Source organism: Erithacus rubecula (assembly GCF_903797595.1).
Source record: "Erithacus rubecula genome assembly, contig: scaffold_1144_arrow_ctg1, whole genome shotgun sequence".
NCBI classification, from domain to species: domain Eukaryota; kingdom Metazoa; phylum Chordata; class Aves; order Passeriformes; family Muscicapidae; genus Erithacus; species Erithacus rubecula.
In genome coordinates this window covers 6,328-23,864 of record NW_027636263.1, presented here as the reverse complement: position 1 = coordinate 23,864, position 17,537 = coordinate 6,328, and the positions used below count along the sequence as shown (strand labels likewise).

The window sequence follows — 17,537 nt, the reverse complement described above, 5'->3', positions numbered from 1 at the left end:
GAAATTCGGGGTTTTGGGAGTGGTTTGGGGGATTTGGGTTTTGGGGATAAAATCTGGAGATTTTTGGGGTTTTGGGGGTTTAGGGTGAAATTCTGGAATTTTGGAGGTTTGGGGTGAAAATTGGGAATTTGGGGGGGTTTTGGGGCAGAATCCTGGGATTTTGGGGTTTGGGGATTCTGGGGTCGCCTCTCAGATTTTGGGGGTTTTTTGGGGTTTTTTTGGGTTTTTGGCAGGAAGGGGAAGACGACCCTGCTGAAGCACATCGCGAACAGAGCCCTGAGCATCCCCCCCAACATCGACGTGCTGCTGTGCGAGCAAGGTGAGCTCACCTGGGCACACCTGGGGACACCTGGGGGCACCTGGGGGCACCTGGGGACACCTGGGGACACCTGGGATACACCTGGGGGCACCTGGGGACACCTGGGATACACCTGGGGGCAGCTGGGATACACCTGGGGATACACCTGGGACACACCTGGGATACACCTGGGATACACCTGGGCACACCTGGGATACACCTGGGGACAGCTGGGATACACCTGGGCACTGCTGGGACACACCTGGGATACACCTGGGGGCACCTGAGCACACCTGGGCACACCTGGGATACACCTGGGTACGCCTGGGCACAGCTGGAGCATATGTGGGCACAGCTGGATACACCTGGGATACACCTGCTGCATCTGGGATACACCTGGGAGTTCACCTGACCTTCCCCTGTCTCCAGAAGTGCTGGCCAATGATACACCTGTATTTACCTGTTTCACCTGTCTCACTTGTCTGCCTGGTCAGAGGTGTGAGCTGAGGACCCTGCTGTGCATTTACCTGTCTCACCTGTGTGCATTTATCTGTATTTACCTGTCTGACCTGTATTTACCTGTCTCATCTGTCTCACCTGTCTGTATTCACCTGTCTGTATTTGCGTGTCTCACCTGTCTGTATTTACCTGTCTCACCTGTCTGTGTTTACCTGTCTGTATTTACCTGTCTCACCTGTCTGTATTTACCTGTCTGTATTTACCTGTCTCACCTGTCTGTGTTTACCTGTCTCACCTGTCTGTATTTACCTGTCTCACCTGTCTGTATTTACCTGTCTGTGTTTACCTGTCTCACCTGTCAGAGGTGCTGGCTGATGACACACCTGCAGTGCAGGCTGTGCTCCGCGCTGACACTGTGTGTTTACCTGTCTCACCTGTCAGAGGTGCTGGCTGATGACACACCTGCAGTGCAGGCTGTGCTCCGCGCTGACACTGTGTGTTTACCTGTCTCACCTGTCTGTATTTACCTGTCTCACCTGTCTGTATTTACCTGTCTCACCTGTCAGAGGTGCTGGCTGATGACACACCTGCAGTGCAGGCTGTGCTCCGCGCTGACACGCAGCGCCTGCGGCTCCTGGACGAGGAGCGGCGCCTGCAGCTGCTGCTGGAGAGCGGCGACGACGCGGCCGCCGAGCGGCTGGAGAAGGTACCTGGGGCACCTGGGGGGGCTGAAACACACCTGGGCACACCTGGGGGGGCTGAAATACACCTGAGCACACCTGGGGGGGCTGAAACACACCTGGGGAGGGCTGAAACACAACGGGGGGTGGCTGAAACACAATGGGGGGGGCTGAAACACACCTGAGCACACCTGGGGGGGCTGAAACACACCTGGGGGGGCTGAAACACACCTGAGCACACCTGGGGGGGGCTGAAACACACCTGGGCACACCTGGGCATGGCTGAAACACACCTGGGGGGCGGCTGAAACACACCTGGGGGGGCTGAAACACACCTGGGGGGGCTGAAACACACCTGGTGGGGGCTGAAATACACCTGAGCACACTTGGGCATGGCTGAAACACACCTGGGGAGGCTGAAACACACCTGGGGATGGTGAAACACACCTGAGCACACCTGGATATGGCTGAAACACACCTGGGGAGGCTGAAACACACCTGGGGGGGATTGAAACACACCTGGGCAGGTCGGGGTTAGGGCTGGCTGTTCCCAGGCATGCCCAGGTGCACTGTGGGTGTGCCCAGGTGCTCTGCAGCTGTGCCCAGGTGCACTGTGGGTGTGCCCAGGTGTACCCAGGTGCACTGTGGGTGTGCCCAGGTGTGACACTGCTCTCACCTGCCCAGGTGTACAAGGAGCTGTATGCAATGGGTGTGCCCAGGTGCACTGTGGGTGTGCCCAGGTGTGCCCAGGTGTGACACTGCTCTCACCTGCCCAGGTGTAACACATGTCTCACCTGCCCAGGTGTACAAGGAGCTGCGTGCCATGGGTGTGCCATGGGTGTGCCCATGTGTGCCCAGGTGTAACACATCTCTCACCTGCCCAGGTGTACGAGGAGCTGTATGCAATGGGTGTGCCATGGGTGTGCCCAGGTGTGCCCAGGTGCACTGTAGCTGTACCCAGGTGTAACACGTGTCTCACCTGCCCAGGTGTACAAGGAGCTCTGTGCCATGGGTGTGCCATGGGTGTGCCATGGGTGTGCCCAGGTGCTCTGTAGCTGTACCCAGGTGTAACACATGTCTCACCTGCGCAGGTGTACGAGGAGCTGCGTGCCATGGGTGTGCCATGGGTGTGCCCAGGTGCACTGTGGGTGCGCCCAGGTGTAACACATCTCTCACCTGCGCAGGTGTACGAGGAGCTGTATGCAATGGGTGTGCCCAGGTGCGCCCAGGTGTAACACGTGTCTCACCTGCCCAGGTGTACGAGGAGCTGTATGCAATGGGTGTGCCCAGGTGCACTGTGGGTGTGCCCAGGTGTGCCCAGGTGCACTGTGGGTGTGCCCAGGTGTGCCCAGGTGTGACACTGCTCTCACCTGCCCAGGTGTAACACATGTCTCACCTGCGCAGGTGTACGAGGAGCTGCGTGCCATGGGTGTGCCCAGGTGCACTGTGGGTGCGCCCAGGTGTAACACATCTCTCACCTGCGCAGGTGTACGAGGAGCTGTATGCAATGGGTGTGCCCAGGTGCGCCCAGGTGTAACACGTGTCTCACCTGCCCAGGTGTACGAGGAGCTGCGTGCCATGGGTGTGCCCAGGTGCACTGTAGCTGTACCCAGGTGTAACACGTGTCTCACCTGCGCAGGTGTACGAGGAGCTGCGTGCCATGGGTGTGCCATGGGTGTGCCCAGGTGCACTGTGGGTGCGCCCAGGTGTAACATGTGTCTCACCTGCGCAGGTGTACGAGGAGCTGTATGCAATGGGTGTGCCCAGGTGTACCCAGGTGTAACACATCTCTCACCTGCGCAGGTGTACGAGGAGCTGTATGCAATGGGTGTGCCATGGGTGTGCCATGGGTGTGCCCAGGTGTACCCAGGTGTAACACGTGTCTCACCTGCGCAGGTGTACGAGGAGCTGCGTGCCACGGGCGCGGCCGCGGCCGAGGCGAAGGCGCGGCGCATCCTGGCCGGGCTCGGCTTCACCCCCGAGATGCAGAACAGAGCGACCCGCAAATTCTCGGGGGGATGGAGGATGAGGGTGTCGCTGGCCAGGTGAGTGCAGGTGGGCTCAGGTGGGCTCAGGTGGGGCTCAGGTGAGCGCAGGTGGGGCTCAGGTGAGTGCAGGTGGGGCTCAGGTGAGTGCAGGTGGGGCTCAGGTGAGTGCAGGTGGGCTCAGGTGAGCGCAGGTGGGGCTCAGGTGAGTGCAGGTGGGCTCATGTGAGTGCAGGTGGGCTCAGGTGAGCGCAGGTGGGCTCAGGTGAGTGCAGGTGGGGCTCAGGTGAGTGCAGGTGGGGCTCATGTGAGTGCAGGTGGGCTCAGGTGGGCTCAGGTGAGTGCAGGTGGGCTCAGGTGAGCGCAGGTGGGGCTCAGGTGAGTGCAGGTGGGGCTCAGGTGAGTGCAGGTGGGGCTCAGGTGAGTGCAGGTGGGCTCAGGTGAGCGCAGGTGGGCTCAGGTGAGTGCAGGTGGGCTCAGGTGAGTGCAGGTGGGGCTCAGGTGAGTGCAGGTGGGCTCATGTGAGTGCAGGTGGGCTCAGGTGAGCGCAGGTGGGCTCAGGTGAGTGCAGGTGGGGCTCAGGTGAGTGCAGGTGGGGCTCAGGTGAGTGCAGGTGGGGCTCATGTGAGCGCAGGTGGGCTCAGGTGGGCTCAGGTGAGTGCAGGTGGGCTCAGGTGAGTGCAGGTGGGCTCCGGTGGGCTCAGGTGAGTGCAGGTGGGGCTCAGGTGGGGCTCAGGTGAGTGCAGGTGGGGCTCAGGTGGGCTCAGGTGAGTGCAGGTGGGGCTCAGGTGGGCTCAGGTGAGTGCAGGTGGGCTCAGGTGAGTGCAGGTGGGCTCAGGTGGGCTCAGGTGAGTGCAGGTGGGGCTCAGGTGAGTGCAGGTGGGCTCAGGTGGGCTCAGGTGAGTGCAGGTGGGCTCAGGTGAGTGCAGGTGGGCTCAGGTGGGCTCAGGTGAGTGCAGGTGGGGCTCAGGTGGGCTCAGGTGAGTGCAGGTGGGCTCAGGTGGGGCTCAGGTGAGTGCAGGTGGGCTCAGGTGAGCATAGGTGGGGCTCAGGTGAGCGCAGGTGGGCTCAGGTGGGGCTCAGGTGAGTGCAGGTGGGGCTCAGGTGAGCGCAGGTGAGTGCAGGTGGGCTCAGGTGGGGCTCAGGTGAGTGCAGGTGGGGCTCAGGTGAGCGCAGGTGGGCTCAGGTGAGCATAGGTGGGCTCAGGTGAGTGCAGGTGGGGCTCAGGTGAGTGCAGGTGGGCCCAGGTGGGCTCAGGTGAGCTCTGGGTGCGGCTGAGAGGGGCTGGGTGAGATCAGGTGAACTCTGGGTGTGACTCAGGTGAGTTCTGGGTGCAGTCCAGGTGAGCACAGGTGGGCTCAGGTGAGCTCTGTGTGTGTCCCAGGTGAGCTCAGGTGAGCTCTGGGAGGGGCTGGGAGGGGTTGGGTGAGCCCAGGCGAGCACTGGGTGTGGCTTAGGTGAACTCAGGTGAGCTCTGGGTGTGGCTCAGGTGAACTCAGGTGAGCTCTGGGTGTGTCCCAGGTGAGCTCTGGGTGTGTCCCAGGTGAGCTCAGGTGAGCTCTGGGTGTGGCTCAGGTGAGCCCAGGTGAGCTCTGGGTGTGGCCCAGGTGAGCTCTGGGTGTGACCCAGGTGAGCTCTGGGTGTGACCCAGGTGAGCTCTGGGTGTGTCCCAGGTGAGCCCAGGCGAGCTCTGGGTGTGGCTCAGGTGAGCTCTGGGTGTGGCTCAGGTGAGATCAGGTGAGCTCTGGGTGTGTCCCAGGTGAGCTTTGGGTGTGACCCAGGTGAGCTTTGGGTGTGTCCCAGGTGAGCCCAGGTGAGCTCTGGGTGTGGCTCAGGTGAGATCAGGTGAGCTCTGGGTGTGTCCCAGGTGAGCACTGGGTGGAGCTCAGGTGAGCTCTGGGTGGCGCTGGGAGGGGCCGGGTGAGATCAGGTGAGCTCTGGGTGTGTCCCAGGTGAGCTCAGGGCGTGTCCCAGGTGAGCTCAGGGCGTGTCCCAGGTGAGCTCAGGGCGTGTCCCAGGTGTGCTCAGGGTGTGTCCCAGGTGTGCTCAGGGTGTGTCCCAGGTGAGCCCAGGCGAGCTCTGGGTGTGGCTCAGGTGAGATCAGGTGAGCTCTGGGTGTGTCCCAGGTGAGCTTTGGGTGTGTCCCAGGTGAGCTCTGGGTGTGGACCCAGGTGAGCCCAGGTGAGCTCTGGGTGTGTCCCAGGTGAGCCCAGGTGAGCTCTGGGTGTGTCCCAGGTGAGCTCTGGGTGTGACCCAGGTGAGCTCTGGGTGTGTCCCAGGTGAGCTCTGGGTGTGGCTCAGGTGAGCTTTGGGTGTGTCCCAGGTGAGCCCAGGTGAGCTCTGGGTGTGGCTCAGGTGAGCTCTGGGTGTGGCTCAGGTGAGCTCAGGGTGGTTCCCAGGTGAAGCTGAGCTGGGAATTTTGGGAGATGGGTGTTGATATTCAGGTAAGGACTGAGCCAGGTGAGCTCAGGTGACCCCAAAATTCTTCAGGGCATGGGGAGTCCCTGGCCAGGTGAGCTCTGGGCGTGGCCAGGGGAGGGTGTGGCCTCATCCAGGTGTGCCCCAGATATGTGCAGGTGCCCCCAACTGTGTCCAGGTATATCCAGGTGTGCCCAGGTGTATCCCAGCTGTGCCCAGGTGTGCCCAGGTGTGTCCAGGTGTGTCCAGGTGTATCCCAGGTGTATCCCAGCTGTGCCCAGGTGTGCCCAGGTGTGTCCAGGTGTGTCCAGGTGTATCCCAGGTGTATCCAGGTGTATCCCAGGTGTATCCAGGTGTGCCCAGGTGCCCCCAGGTATATCTCAGGTGTATCCAGGTGTGCTCAGGTGTATCCCAGGTGTGCCCAGGTGTGCTCAGGTGTATCTCAAGTGTATATCAGGTGCCCCCAGGTGTGCCCAGGTGTATCTCAGGTGTATCCAGGTGTCCCCAGGTGCCCCCAGGTGTGCCCAGGTGTGCTCAGGTGTGCTCAGGTGTGCCCAGGTGTGCTCAGGTGTATCCCAGGTGTGCTCAGGTGTATCTCAGGTGTGCCCAGGTGTGCTCAGGTGTATCCCAGGTGTGCCCAGGTGTGCTCAGGTGTATCTCAGGTGTGCCCAGGTGTGCTCAGGTGTATCCCAGGTGTGCTCAGGTGTATCTCAGGTGTATCTCAGGTGTATCCCAGGTGTGCCCAGGTGTGCCCAGGTGTATCCCAGGTGTGCCCAGGTGTGCTCAGGTGTATCCCAGGTGTGCCCAGGTGTGCTCAGGTGTATCTCAGGTGTGCCCAGGTGTGCTCAGGTGTATCCCAGGTGTGCCCAGGTGTATCTCAGGTGTGCCCAGGTGTGCCCAGGTGTATCTCAGGTGTGCCCAGGTGTGCTCACCTGTGCTCTGTTCCAGGGCTCTGTTTTTGGAGCCGACTCTGCTGATGTTGGACGAGCCCACGAATCACCTGGACCTGAACGCCGTCATCTGGCTCAACAAGTGAGGGAAATTTGGGGAAATTTGGGGAAATTTGGGAATTTTTGGGAAATTTTGGAAAAATTTTGGAAATTTTGGGGGAATTTTCAGGGATTTTTGAGGGATTTTGGGGGAATTTTCTGGGATTTTTGAGGGATTTTTGAGGGATCTTGGGGAATTTTTAGGGAATTTTTGGGAATTTCTGGAAAAGTTTGGAATTTTTGGAAAAATTTGGGAATTTTTGGAGAATGTTGGGAAATTTGGGGGAAATTTTAGGGAAATTTTGGGGAATTTTGGGAAAATTCTGGTAGTTTTAAGGGAATTTTCAGGGATTTTTGAGGGATTTTGGGGGAATTTTGAAGGATTTTTGGGGAATTTTGGGGAATTTGGGGGGAATTTTGGGAATTTTGAGGAAATTTGGGGGAATTTTGGAAAAATTCTGGAAATTTTGGCGTTGTTATTTTCAGGGATTTTTGAGGGTTTTGGGTGAATTTTTGGGGAATTTTTTGGGGGGAATTTTGAGGAAATTTGGGGGAATTTGGTGCATTTTTGGAGGATATTGGGAAATTCGTGGAATTTTGGGAAATTTTTAGGGGGATTTTTTGAGGAATTTCAGGGATTTTACCAAATTTTGAGGAATTTTAGGTTACTGGTAACTCCCAAAATTCCCATTTTTTTCCCCCAAAACTCCCATTTTTTCCCCAAAAATCCCCCTTTTTTTCCCCCAAAATCCCCGTTTTTCTCCCCAAAATTCCCAATTTTCCCCCAATTTTTATATTTTTTCCCAAAATCTATTTTTTTGTGCCCAAAGTTACCTGCAGAGTTGGAAGAAAACGCTGCTGGTGGTTTCCCACGACCAGGGATTCCTGGACGACGTCTGCACGGACATCATCCACCTGGATTCCCAAAAACTGCATTACTACAGGGGGAACTACAGTGAGATTTGGGGGGAAAAACTGGAAAATTGGGAAAAATGGGAAAATGGGAAAAAATTTGCAAAAAAAACGGGAAAAAAAAAAAAAGGGAAAAAAAGTGAAAAAAAAAGTAAAAAATGGGGAAAAAATGAGAAAAATGGGGAATTAGGAGCTCATCCACCTGGATTCAGTGAGGTTTTGGGGAGAAAAATGGGGAAATTGGGAAAAATGAAAAAAACGGGAAAAATGGGGAAAAAAATGGGTGGAAAATTGGGAAAAAAAAGGAAAAAAAATGGGGGAAAAAGGGAAAAAAATGAGGGGAAAATGGGGGAAAAAATATAAATGGGAACGAGGGGAAAAAGAGGATGGAAAATAAGGGAAAATGGGGAAAAAATGGGGAAAAATGAGGAAAAAAATGAGAAAAAATTGGGGGAAAATTTGGAATAAATGGGGGAGGAAGCAGGGGCTGAGCTTGAATTTTTGGGATTTCTGTAAATTTGGGGATTTTGGGGTTTTTCAGTGACTTTTAAGAAGATGTACCAGCAGAAACAGAAGGAGCTGATGAAACAATTTGAGAAACAGGAGAAGAAACTCCGGGATCTCAAAGCCGGGGGAAAATCCACCAAGCAGGCGGTGAGGGGTTCCCAAAAAATCAAAAAATACCCAAAAATACCAAAATTTCTGGGATCTGAGCCCCAGAATCCCTGGGATTTCACTCTGAAAATATTTGGAGTTTTATTCTCAAGATTCTTGAGATGTGAGGCCAAAAATATTTGGAATTTCACCCCAAAATCCCTGAGATTTCAGCCCCAAAATCCCAAAAAATCTCTGGAATTTCAGACCCAAAATCTCTGGAATTTGAGAGCCAAATCCTTGGGATTTCAACCCCAAAATATTTGGAATTTTATTTTCAAGATTCTTTAGATGTGAGCCCAAAAATATTTGGAATTTCACCCCAAAATTTCTAGGATCTGAGCACCAAAAATCTCTGGAATTTAAGCCCCAAAATTTCTGGAATTTTAGACCCAAATCCCTGGAATTTCAGCCCCAAAATATTTGGAATTTTATTCTCAAGATTCTTTAGATGTGAGGCCAAAAATATTTGGAATTTCACCCCAAAATCCCTGAGATTTCAGCCCCAAAATCCCAAAAATCTCTGGAATTTCAGTCCAAAATCTTTGAAATATGAGCTCAAAATCCCAAGATATGAAACACAGGTTTTCCAGGATCTGAACCCAAAAATCCCCAAAATTCCTGGGATTTGATCCCAAAAGTCTCTGGAATTTTATCTTAAAATCCCTGAAATTTAAAGCCAAAAATCTTTGAAATTCCAGCCCCAAATCCCCAAAATTTCAACCTAAAAATCCCCAAAATCCAAAACTAAAAATTGCAATTTTGGGACTTGAATCAGCGTCAGATCCAACCCCAAAAACTTCAAAAAATGTGAATTTTCCCTTTCCCACCTCCCAAAATCTCTTTTTTTGGGTGTGTCTGACTCCCCAAATTCTGGAAATTTTGGGAATTTTGGGGTTTTTTGATACTTTGGGGAATTTTGGGTTTTTTAGGAATTTTGGAATTTTTTTGGGATTCCTTCAGGAGAAGCAGACGAGGGAGGCGCTGACTCAGAATCAGCATCAGATCCACCCCAAAATCCCCAAAAAATGGGATTTTTCTCTTTCCCACCTTCCCAAAATCCCATTTTTTGGGTGTGTCTGACTCCCCAATTTTGGGAATTTTGGATATTTTTGGGTTTTTTTGGGATTTCTGCAGGAGAAGCAGACGAGGGAGGCGCTGACCCAGAATCAGCATCAGATCCACCCCAAAAACCCCAAAAAATGGGATTTTTTCCCTTTCCCACCTTCCCAAAATCCCATTTTTTGGGTGTGTCTGACTCCCCAATTTTGGGAATTTTGGGAATTTTGGATATTTTTGGGTTTTTTTGGGATTCCTGCAGGAGAAGCAGACGAGGGAGGCGCTGACCCAGAATCAGCATCAAATCCAACCCCAAAAACCCCAAAAAATGGGATTTTTCCTTGGTTTTTTGGGTGTGTCTGACTCCCCAGTTTTGTGAATTTTGGGAATTTTGTGAATTTTGGATATTTTTGGGTTTTTTTTGGGTTCCTGCAGGAGAAGCAGACGAGGGAGGCGCGGACCCGGGATCAGCCTCAGATCCAATCCCGAAACCCCAAAAAATGGGATTTTTCCCTTTCCCACCTTCCCAAAATCCCATTTTTTGGGTGTGTCTGACTCCCCAATTTTGGGAATTTTGGGAATTTTGGATATTTTGGGGTTTTTTTTGGTTCCTGCAGGAGAAGCAGACGAGGGAGGCGCTGACCCAGAATCAGCCTCAGATCCAACCCCAAAAACCCCAAAAAATGGGATTTTTCCCTGGTTTTTTGGGTGTGTCTGACTCCCAAATTTTGTGAATTTTGGGAATTTTGGATATTTTTGGGTTTTTTGGGGTTCCTGCAGGAGAAGCAGACGAGGGAGGCGCTGACCCAGAATCAGCATCAGATCCACCCCAAAAACCCAAAAAAATGGGATTTTCCCCTCATTTTTTGGGTGTGTCTGACTCCCCAGTTTTGTGAATTTGGGGAATTTTGGGAATTTTGGATATTTTTGGGTTTTTTTGGGTTCCTGCAGGAGAAGCAGACGAGGGAGGTGCTGACCAGGGATCAGCCTCAGATCCAACCCCGAAACCCCAAAAAATAGGATTTTTCCCTTTCCCACCTTCCCAAAATCCCATTTTTTGGGTGTGTCTGACTCCCAAATTTTGGGAATTTTTTTGAATTTTGGATATTTTTGGGTTTTTTGGGGTTCCTGCAGGAGAAGCAGACGAGGGAGGCTCTGACCAGGAAGCAGCAGAAGTGTCGGCGCCGAGCGCCCGACGAGGAATCGGCCGAAGCTCCGGAGCTGCTGCGGCGCCCCCGGGAATATTCCGTGCACTTCACCTTCCCCAACCCGCCCCCCCTGAGCCCCCCAATCCTGGGGCTGCACGGTCAGAGCCCACCTGGGGGGGCAGAAAAATTTGGGGAAAAAAATTGGGAATTTTGGGCAAAAAAAAAAGGGATTTTTGGGCGAAAAAATGGGATTTTTCGGAAAAAAAATGGGATTTTTGGAGGGTAAAAATGGGATTTTTTAGGCAAAAAATATGGGGTTTTGGAGGGAAAAACAGAATGTTTTTGGGGAAGAATTGGGATTTTTGGGGAAAAAGGGGTTTGGGTAAAAAAACCTCCAGGATTTTAGGGCAATAATGGGAATTTTTGGGGTAAAATCTCCTGGGAATATTCCGTGCACTTCACCTTCCCCAACGCACCCCCCCTGAGCCCCCCAATCCTGGGGCTGCACGGTCAGAACCTGGAATGGGAGGGAATTAAAATTTTGGGGGAAAAAATGGGGGTTTTGGGCAAAAAAATGGGATTTTGGGGTGAAAAAATGAATTTTTTGGGGGAAAAAAGTGAATTTTTGTGGGGGAAAAGGATTTTTTGGGGGTAAAAATGGGGGGTTTTGGGGGAAAAAAACCTGAGATTTTGGGGGAAAAGATACATTTTGGGGATAGGAATTGAGATTTTGGGGGGAAAATGGGATTTTTGGGGGAAAAATGAGGTTTTTCAGGAAAATATGGGATTTTTGTGGGGGAAAATGTGGGACTTTTGGGGCAAAAAAACCCCCTAAGATTTTAGGGGAAAAGATAAATTTTGGGGGGAAGAATTAGGATTTTGGGGGAAAATGGTGAGATTTTGGAGAAAAACAATGAGATTTTTGGGGGGAAAAATGGGATTTTTTGGGGAAAAAATGGGATTCTGGGGGAAAAAACGTGAGATTTTGGGGGGAAATGGGATTATTTTTTTGAGAAGAATTGGGATTTTGAGGGGGAAATTGGGATTTTGGGGGAAAAATGGGATTTTTGGGGAAAAAATGGAATTTTGGGGGGAAAAAAATTAGATTTTTTGGGCAAAAAATGAATTTTTCGGAAAAATATGGGATTTTTGCAGGGGAAAAATTGGATTTTTGTGGGGGAAAAAGTGGGATTTTTTTGGGGAGAAAAATTGTGGATTTTGGGAGTGAAAATGAGATTTTGGAAGAGGGAAATGGGAGTTTGGGGGAGATAAGTGAAGGCTTTTGGGGAAAAATTGGGATTTTTTGGGGAAAAAACAGGGATTTAGGGGGAAAAATGGGATTTGGGATAATAAATTAGTTTTTTGGGGGGGAAAAAAAGAATTTTTGGAGGACAAAAAAATGGAATTTTGGAAGGAGAACATGAATTTTAGGGAAAAAAAGGGAATTTTGGGGGAAAAAACCAGATTTGGGGTGAGGAGGAGGAGGGGAGGTTTTGGGGGGATTTTGGGGGTTTTAAGGTATTTTTTGGGGGTCTCAAAATGAATTTTGGGGGTTTTGAGTTGGAATTTGGGGTCTCGGGTTGGATTTGATGCCTCAAATTGAATTTTGGGTTTTTTCCCACCCCCCCAAAAATCCCAAATTTCCCCAAATTCCAGGGGTGGATTTTGGCTACGAGGGGCAGGAGCTGCTGTTCCGCAACCTGGATTTTGGGATCGACATGGAATCCCGAGGTGGGACCCCAAAAATCCCAAAAGTGGCCCCAAAATCCCTCTGCGGGGGGGTCAGGGGACCCCAATTTAATTTGGGGTTCTTCCAATTTCTGCCCAAAATTCCCAGTTTGCATCGTGGGCCCCAATGGGGTTGGGAAGAGCACCCTGCTGCAGCTGCTGACCGGGGCCCTGACGCCGGTGAGGACCCCAAAAACGGGAAAAGGGACCCCAAAAATGGGATCAGGGACCCCAAAAATGGGGAGAGGTACCCCGGAAATGGGGAGAGGGACCCCAAAAACGGGGAGAGGGACCCGAAAAATGGGATCGGGGACCCCAAAAATGGAATCAGGGACCCCAAAAATGGGAAAAGAAACCCCAAAAATGGGATCAGGAACCCCAAAAACGGGATCAGGGACCCCAAAAACGGGGAGAGGGAACCCAAAAATGGGGAGATGGAAAAATCCCAAAAAGGGGAAAAAGATCCCAAAAAAATAGAGGGAGGGAGGGACCTTAAAATTGGGGAGGAAACACCGAAAATGGGAAGATAAATTTCTGAAAATGGGAGGAAAATGCCCAAAAACTGGAGGGAAAATTTCCAAAAAAGGGAAAAAACCCCAAAAATCAGCAGAGATCCCAAAATTTGGTTTTTTTAAACCCTTTCCTCCCCGGTTTCTCCGCAGCTCCGGGGGCAGATGAGGAGGAACCATCGGCTGGTAAAGGGGGCGGGGCCTAAATGGGTGTGGTTGATGAGGGCGTGGCTTTGCATGTAAATGAAGGGTGGGGTCACAGAGGGACGTGGTCTCAGCTGGAGCAGGTTCAGAGCCAAATTTGGGAATGTGGCGTGGTTGGTGAGGGGTGGGCGTGGCCGGATTGGGCAGGGCATGGCCAGTTAGGGGTGGGTGGGGCCTCTCAGGTGATGACTGAGCGTGGCTGACCCCGCCCCTTTCCCCTCCCCCCTCCTGCAGAAGGTGGGGTTCTTTAACCAGCACTGGGGATAGGTGTGGTTTATCAGGGATGGGTGTGGTTTATCAGGTGTGGTCTATCAGAGATGGGTGTGGTTTATCGGGTGTGGTTTATCAGGGATGGGTGTGGTTTATCAGGTGTAGTTTATCAGAGATGGGTGTGGTTTATCGGGTGCGGTTTATCAGGGATGGGTGTGGTTTATAGGGTGTGGTTTATCAGGGATGGATGTGGTTTATAGGGTGTAGGTTATCAGGGATGGCTGTGGTTTATTGGGTGTGGTTTATCAGGGATGGGTGTGGTTTATAGGGTGTGGTTTATCAGGGATGGGTGTGGTTTATAGGGTGTGGTTTATCAGGGATGGGTGTGGTTTATCAGGTGTGGTTTATCAGGGATGGCTGTGGTTTATTGGGTGTGGTTTATCAGGGATGGGTATGGTTTATCAGGTGTGGTTTATCAGGGATGGGTGTGGTTTATCAGGTGTGGTTTATCAGAGATGGGTGTGGTTTATCGGGTGTGGTTTATCAGGGATGGGTGTGGTTTATCAGGTGCGGTTTATCAGGGATGGGTGTGGTTTATCAGGTGCGGTTTATCAGGGATGGGTGTGGTTTATCGAGTGTGGTTTATCAGGTGTGGTTTATCAGGGATGGGTGTGACTGCTCTGGGGTCAGTATGGTTGGTCAGAGATGGGCGTGGCTGATCTGGAATGGGTGTGGCCGCTCAGTTGATGACCGGGCGTGGCTGACCCCGCCCCTTTCCCCTCCCCCCCCGCAGAAGGTGGGGTTCTTTAACCAGCAGGCGGCCGAGCAGCTGCGGCTGGAGGAGACGGCGGCCGAGTTCCTGCAGCGCAGCTTCAACCTGGCGCACCAGGACGCGCGGCGCTGCCTCGGCCGCTTCGGCCTCGAGGGCCACGCCCACACCCTGCAGATCGCCAAGCTCTCGGGTGGGCGGGGCCGACACGCCCGGGGGGCGTGGCTAGCACGGCTGACACGCCTCAGGGGGGTGGGGAGGGCGTGGCTAGCACCTGGTGGGATACAGGAGGCGTGGCCAGTGACTAGGGGTTGTGGGTAGTGCCTGGAGAGGCGTGGTTGCCACCTGGGTGGGCGTGGCTGCTGTATGGGGAGGCGTGGCCAGTGTGTAGAAGATGTGGCTAGTGTCCATGGGGGTGTGGCTACAGCTTGGAACAGTGTGGCTACCAACTAGGTGGGCGTGGCCAGCAGCTGGAGGGGGTGTGGTTTCCATCAAGGGGGTGTGGCTACCACCTGGGAGGGTGTGGCTGGTGAGGGGGAGGGGTTTTTCCATATTCAGGCTCTAGGGTGTGCTGGCCCTTTAAAAAAAAGGGCGTGGCTTCCTAGAGAAGGGTGATGATTGACAGGTGGGAAGGCATGGGGGTAAATAAAGCAGTGGGGTTTCTGGGGGCGGAGCTTAATCCAGACATGGGAATGGGCGTGGCTGTGTTTGAGTGACAGCTGCGGCAGCCAATCAGCGCTCAGTGAGCGTGGCTGTGACAGCTATGGCAGCCAATCAGCGCATAGTGGGTGTGGCTGTAGCAGCCAATCAGCGCTCAGTGGGCGTGGCCTGGCGTTAAGCCCCGCCCCTTTTGCAGGCGGGCAGAAGGCTCGGGTCGTGTTTGCTGAATTGTCCTGCCGGGAACCGGATGTGCTGATCCTGGTGAGGGGGCGTGGCCTGAGCGGGAGGGGCGGGGCCAGGTGTGACCTCACACCTGAGTGACCGTTTGACCACTCCAAACCCAATGGTCTCCTCCTGGGCGTGGCTTGAGGGTGTGGCCAGTCTGGGAGGGGTGTGGTGACTGGGAGGGGCGTGGTCACGGTGAAAGGGGCGTGGTCACTCTGGGAGGGGCGTGGTCACTCCGGGAACACCCACCCCAGGTGTGACCCCACCTGAGTGACCCCTTGACCCCTCAGGACGAGCCCACCAACAACCTGGACATCGAGTCCATCGACGCCTTGGCCGACGCCATCAACGAGTACAAAGGAGGTGGGGCCGGGCGGGTGGGCGGGGCTGGGGGCGGGGCCGGGTGATGACGTCACCCTGACCCCTGTGACGTCACAGCGGTGATCGTGGTCAGCCATGACGCCCGGCTCATCACCGAGACCAACTGCCAGCTGTGGGTGGTGGAGGAGCAGGGCCTGAGCCAGATCGACGGCGACTTCGACGACTACAAACGGGAGGTGCTGGAGGCGCTGGGGGAGGTGATGGTGCACCGGCCCAGAGAGTGACCACCGAGTGACCACTGAGTGACCACTGAGTGACCAGTGACCACCCAGTGACCACTGAGTGACCACCCAATAAACCCTGAGTGACCACTGAGTGACCAGTGACCACCCAATAAACCCTGAGTGATCACTGAGTGACAAACGGGAGGTGCTGGAGGCGCTGGGGGAGGTGATGGTGCACCGGCCCAGAGAGTGACCACCCATTGACCACCCAGTGACCACTGACCACCCAGTGACCACTGAGTGACCAGTGACCACTGAGTGACCACCCAATAAACCCTGAGTGACCACTGAGTGACCAGTGACCACTAAGTGACCACCCAATAAACCCTGAGTGACCACAGAGTGACCAGTGACCACTGAGTGACCACTGAGTGACCAGTGACCACCCAATAAACCCTGAGTGATCTCTGAGTGACCACTGACCACCCAGCGACCCCTGAGTGACCAGTGACCACCCAATAAACCCTGAGTGACCACTGAATGATGACTGATCACTGACTGATTGCTGAGTGACCATCCAGTGACCCCTGAGTGACCCCTGAGCGATCAGTGACTTGCCAAGTGACCATCGAGTGACCAGTGACAGCTGAGTGACCCCTGAGTGACCACTGAGTGACCTCTGACCCCTGAGTGGCCGCAGGGGTGAAGGGAACTGTCCAGTCCAGGAGAAATAAACGGTGGTGGAGCAATGGCGGCGTTGGGTGTGGTCAGTTGGGTGTGGTCAATGGGATGATGTCACTGGGTTCAGTGGGTGTGGTCAGTTGGGTGTGGTCAATGGGATGACGTCACTGGGTTCAGTGGGTGTGGTCAGTTGGGTGTGGTCAATGAGATGACATCACTGGGTTCAGTGGGTGTGGTCAGTTGGGTGTGGTCAATGGGATGACGTCACTGGGTTCAGTGGGTGTGGAGTCATTGGGTCACTTTGGGGGCGTGGTCATTTGGATGATGTCATTGGGCTCAGTGGGTGTGGTCAATGGGATTACATCATTTAGCTCAGTGGGTGTGGTCAATGGGATGATGTCATCAGTCTCAGTGGGTGTGGCCAATGGGATTACATCATTGGGATATTTTGGGACCTGTTCAGTGGGTGTGGTCACTTTGGGGCGTGGCCATTTCAGTGCCCCGCCCCCGCCCCTCCCCCACACACTCTCGACTCCTCTCCCTCTCCTTTTTCCGGGATTTCTCCCCAAAAGTTTATTATTAATAATGTACAAAATATACAAAACGGGGGGAGGGGGGGGGAGGGGGAGGTTTCGGCCCCTCCCCTCCCCCCACCAAAGTTTTCACAGAAAACAGCGTCCGGCGCGGCCCCTCCCCCACCCCGCCCCTCCCCCACCCCCGGCGGCGGCGCAGAGCGGGGGGAGGGGCGGCGAGCGGGGGAGGGGCGGCGGCGGCGACCCCGAGTTGGGGGGAGGGGGAGGGGAGAGGGTTTGGGGTGGGGGAGGGGAAATTTCCTCCCCCCCTCCCCCCCAAAAATGAGGCAGAGTTGGACCCGGAATGGGGGAGGGGAGGGGGGGTGGTGGTGATTAATAAATAATTATTAATTAATAGTTTTATTCATTTTTTCCTCCTTGCCCCGCCCCCCGGGGGGTGTGGTCGCCTTTTGGGGGAGGGTCCAGCCCCCCCCAAAGGGGGAGGGTCACCCCGGGATGGGGGAGGGGAGGCTCAGGGTCCTGACAATCCAAATTTGGACCCAAAATTAAAAATTTTGGAGCCCTGAGGGTGTTAAAAAAAAAAAAACCCTGAAATTTTTGCCCCCAAAAATGAAAAATTTAAGCCCTAAAAATAAAAATTTTCGCCCCCAAAATTGAAGATTTTTGCCCCAAAGTTGAAAATTTTTGAGTCCTGAGGAGGTGAAACCCCAAAATTGAGATTTTGTGCCCCAAAAGCGACAATTTTTTACCTAAGAGGGGGAAATTTCCACCCCATAAATCAGAATTTCTGCTCATAGGGGGGATTTCCACCCCAGAAATGACAAATTTTGTCCCAAAATGAATTTTTTGCCCCCTGGGGAGGGATTTTGAT

General features: G+C 53.6%; 1 protein-coding gene and 1 long non-coding RNA gene across 2 annotated transcripts; both read left to right on the top strand.

The window, feature by feature from the left end:
• Nucleotides 1-233: 233 nt before the first annotated feature.
• ABCF1 (ATP binding cassette subfamily F member 1) lies at nucleotides 234-16,128 on the top strand (the record flags this gene model as incomplete). Its single annotated transcript, XM_079331891.1, has 14 exons — nucleotides 234-319; nucleotides 1,324-1,463; nucleotides 3,334-3,482; nucleotides 6,789-6,872; nucleotides 7,660-7,784; nucleotides 8,283-8,395; nucleotides 10,589-10,760; nucleotides 12,259-12,333; nucleotides 12,440-12,510; nucleotides 12,993-13,025; nucleotides 14,047-14,215; nucleotides 14,879-14,943; nucleotides 15,198-15,270; nucleotides 15,346-16,128. Coding segments are annotated over 14 exons (1,522 nt in total), but the record flags the coding sequence as incomplete, so codon positions are not given.
• LOC306815303 lies at nucleotides 5,878-6,772 on the top strand. Its single transcript, XR_013777374.1, has 5 exons — nucleotides 5,878-5,892; nucleotides 5,935-5,977; nucleotides 6,101-6,131; nucleotides 6,318-6,533; nucleotides 6,566-6,772. It is a non-coding gene; the product is annotated as an uncharacterized lncRNA (long non-coding RNA).
• Nucleotides 16,129-17,537: the final 1,409 nt, after the last annotated feature.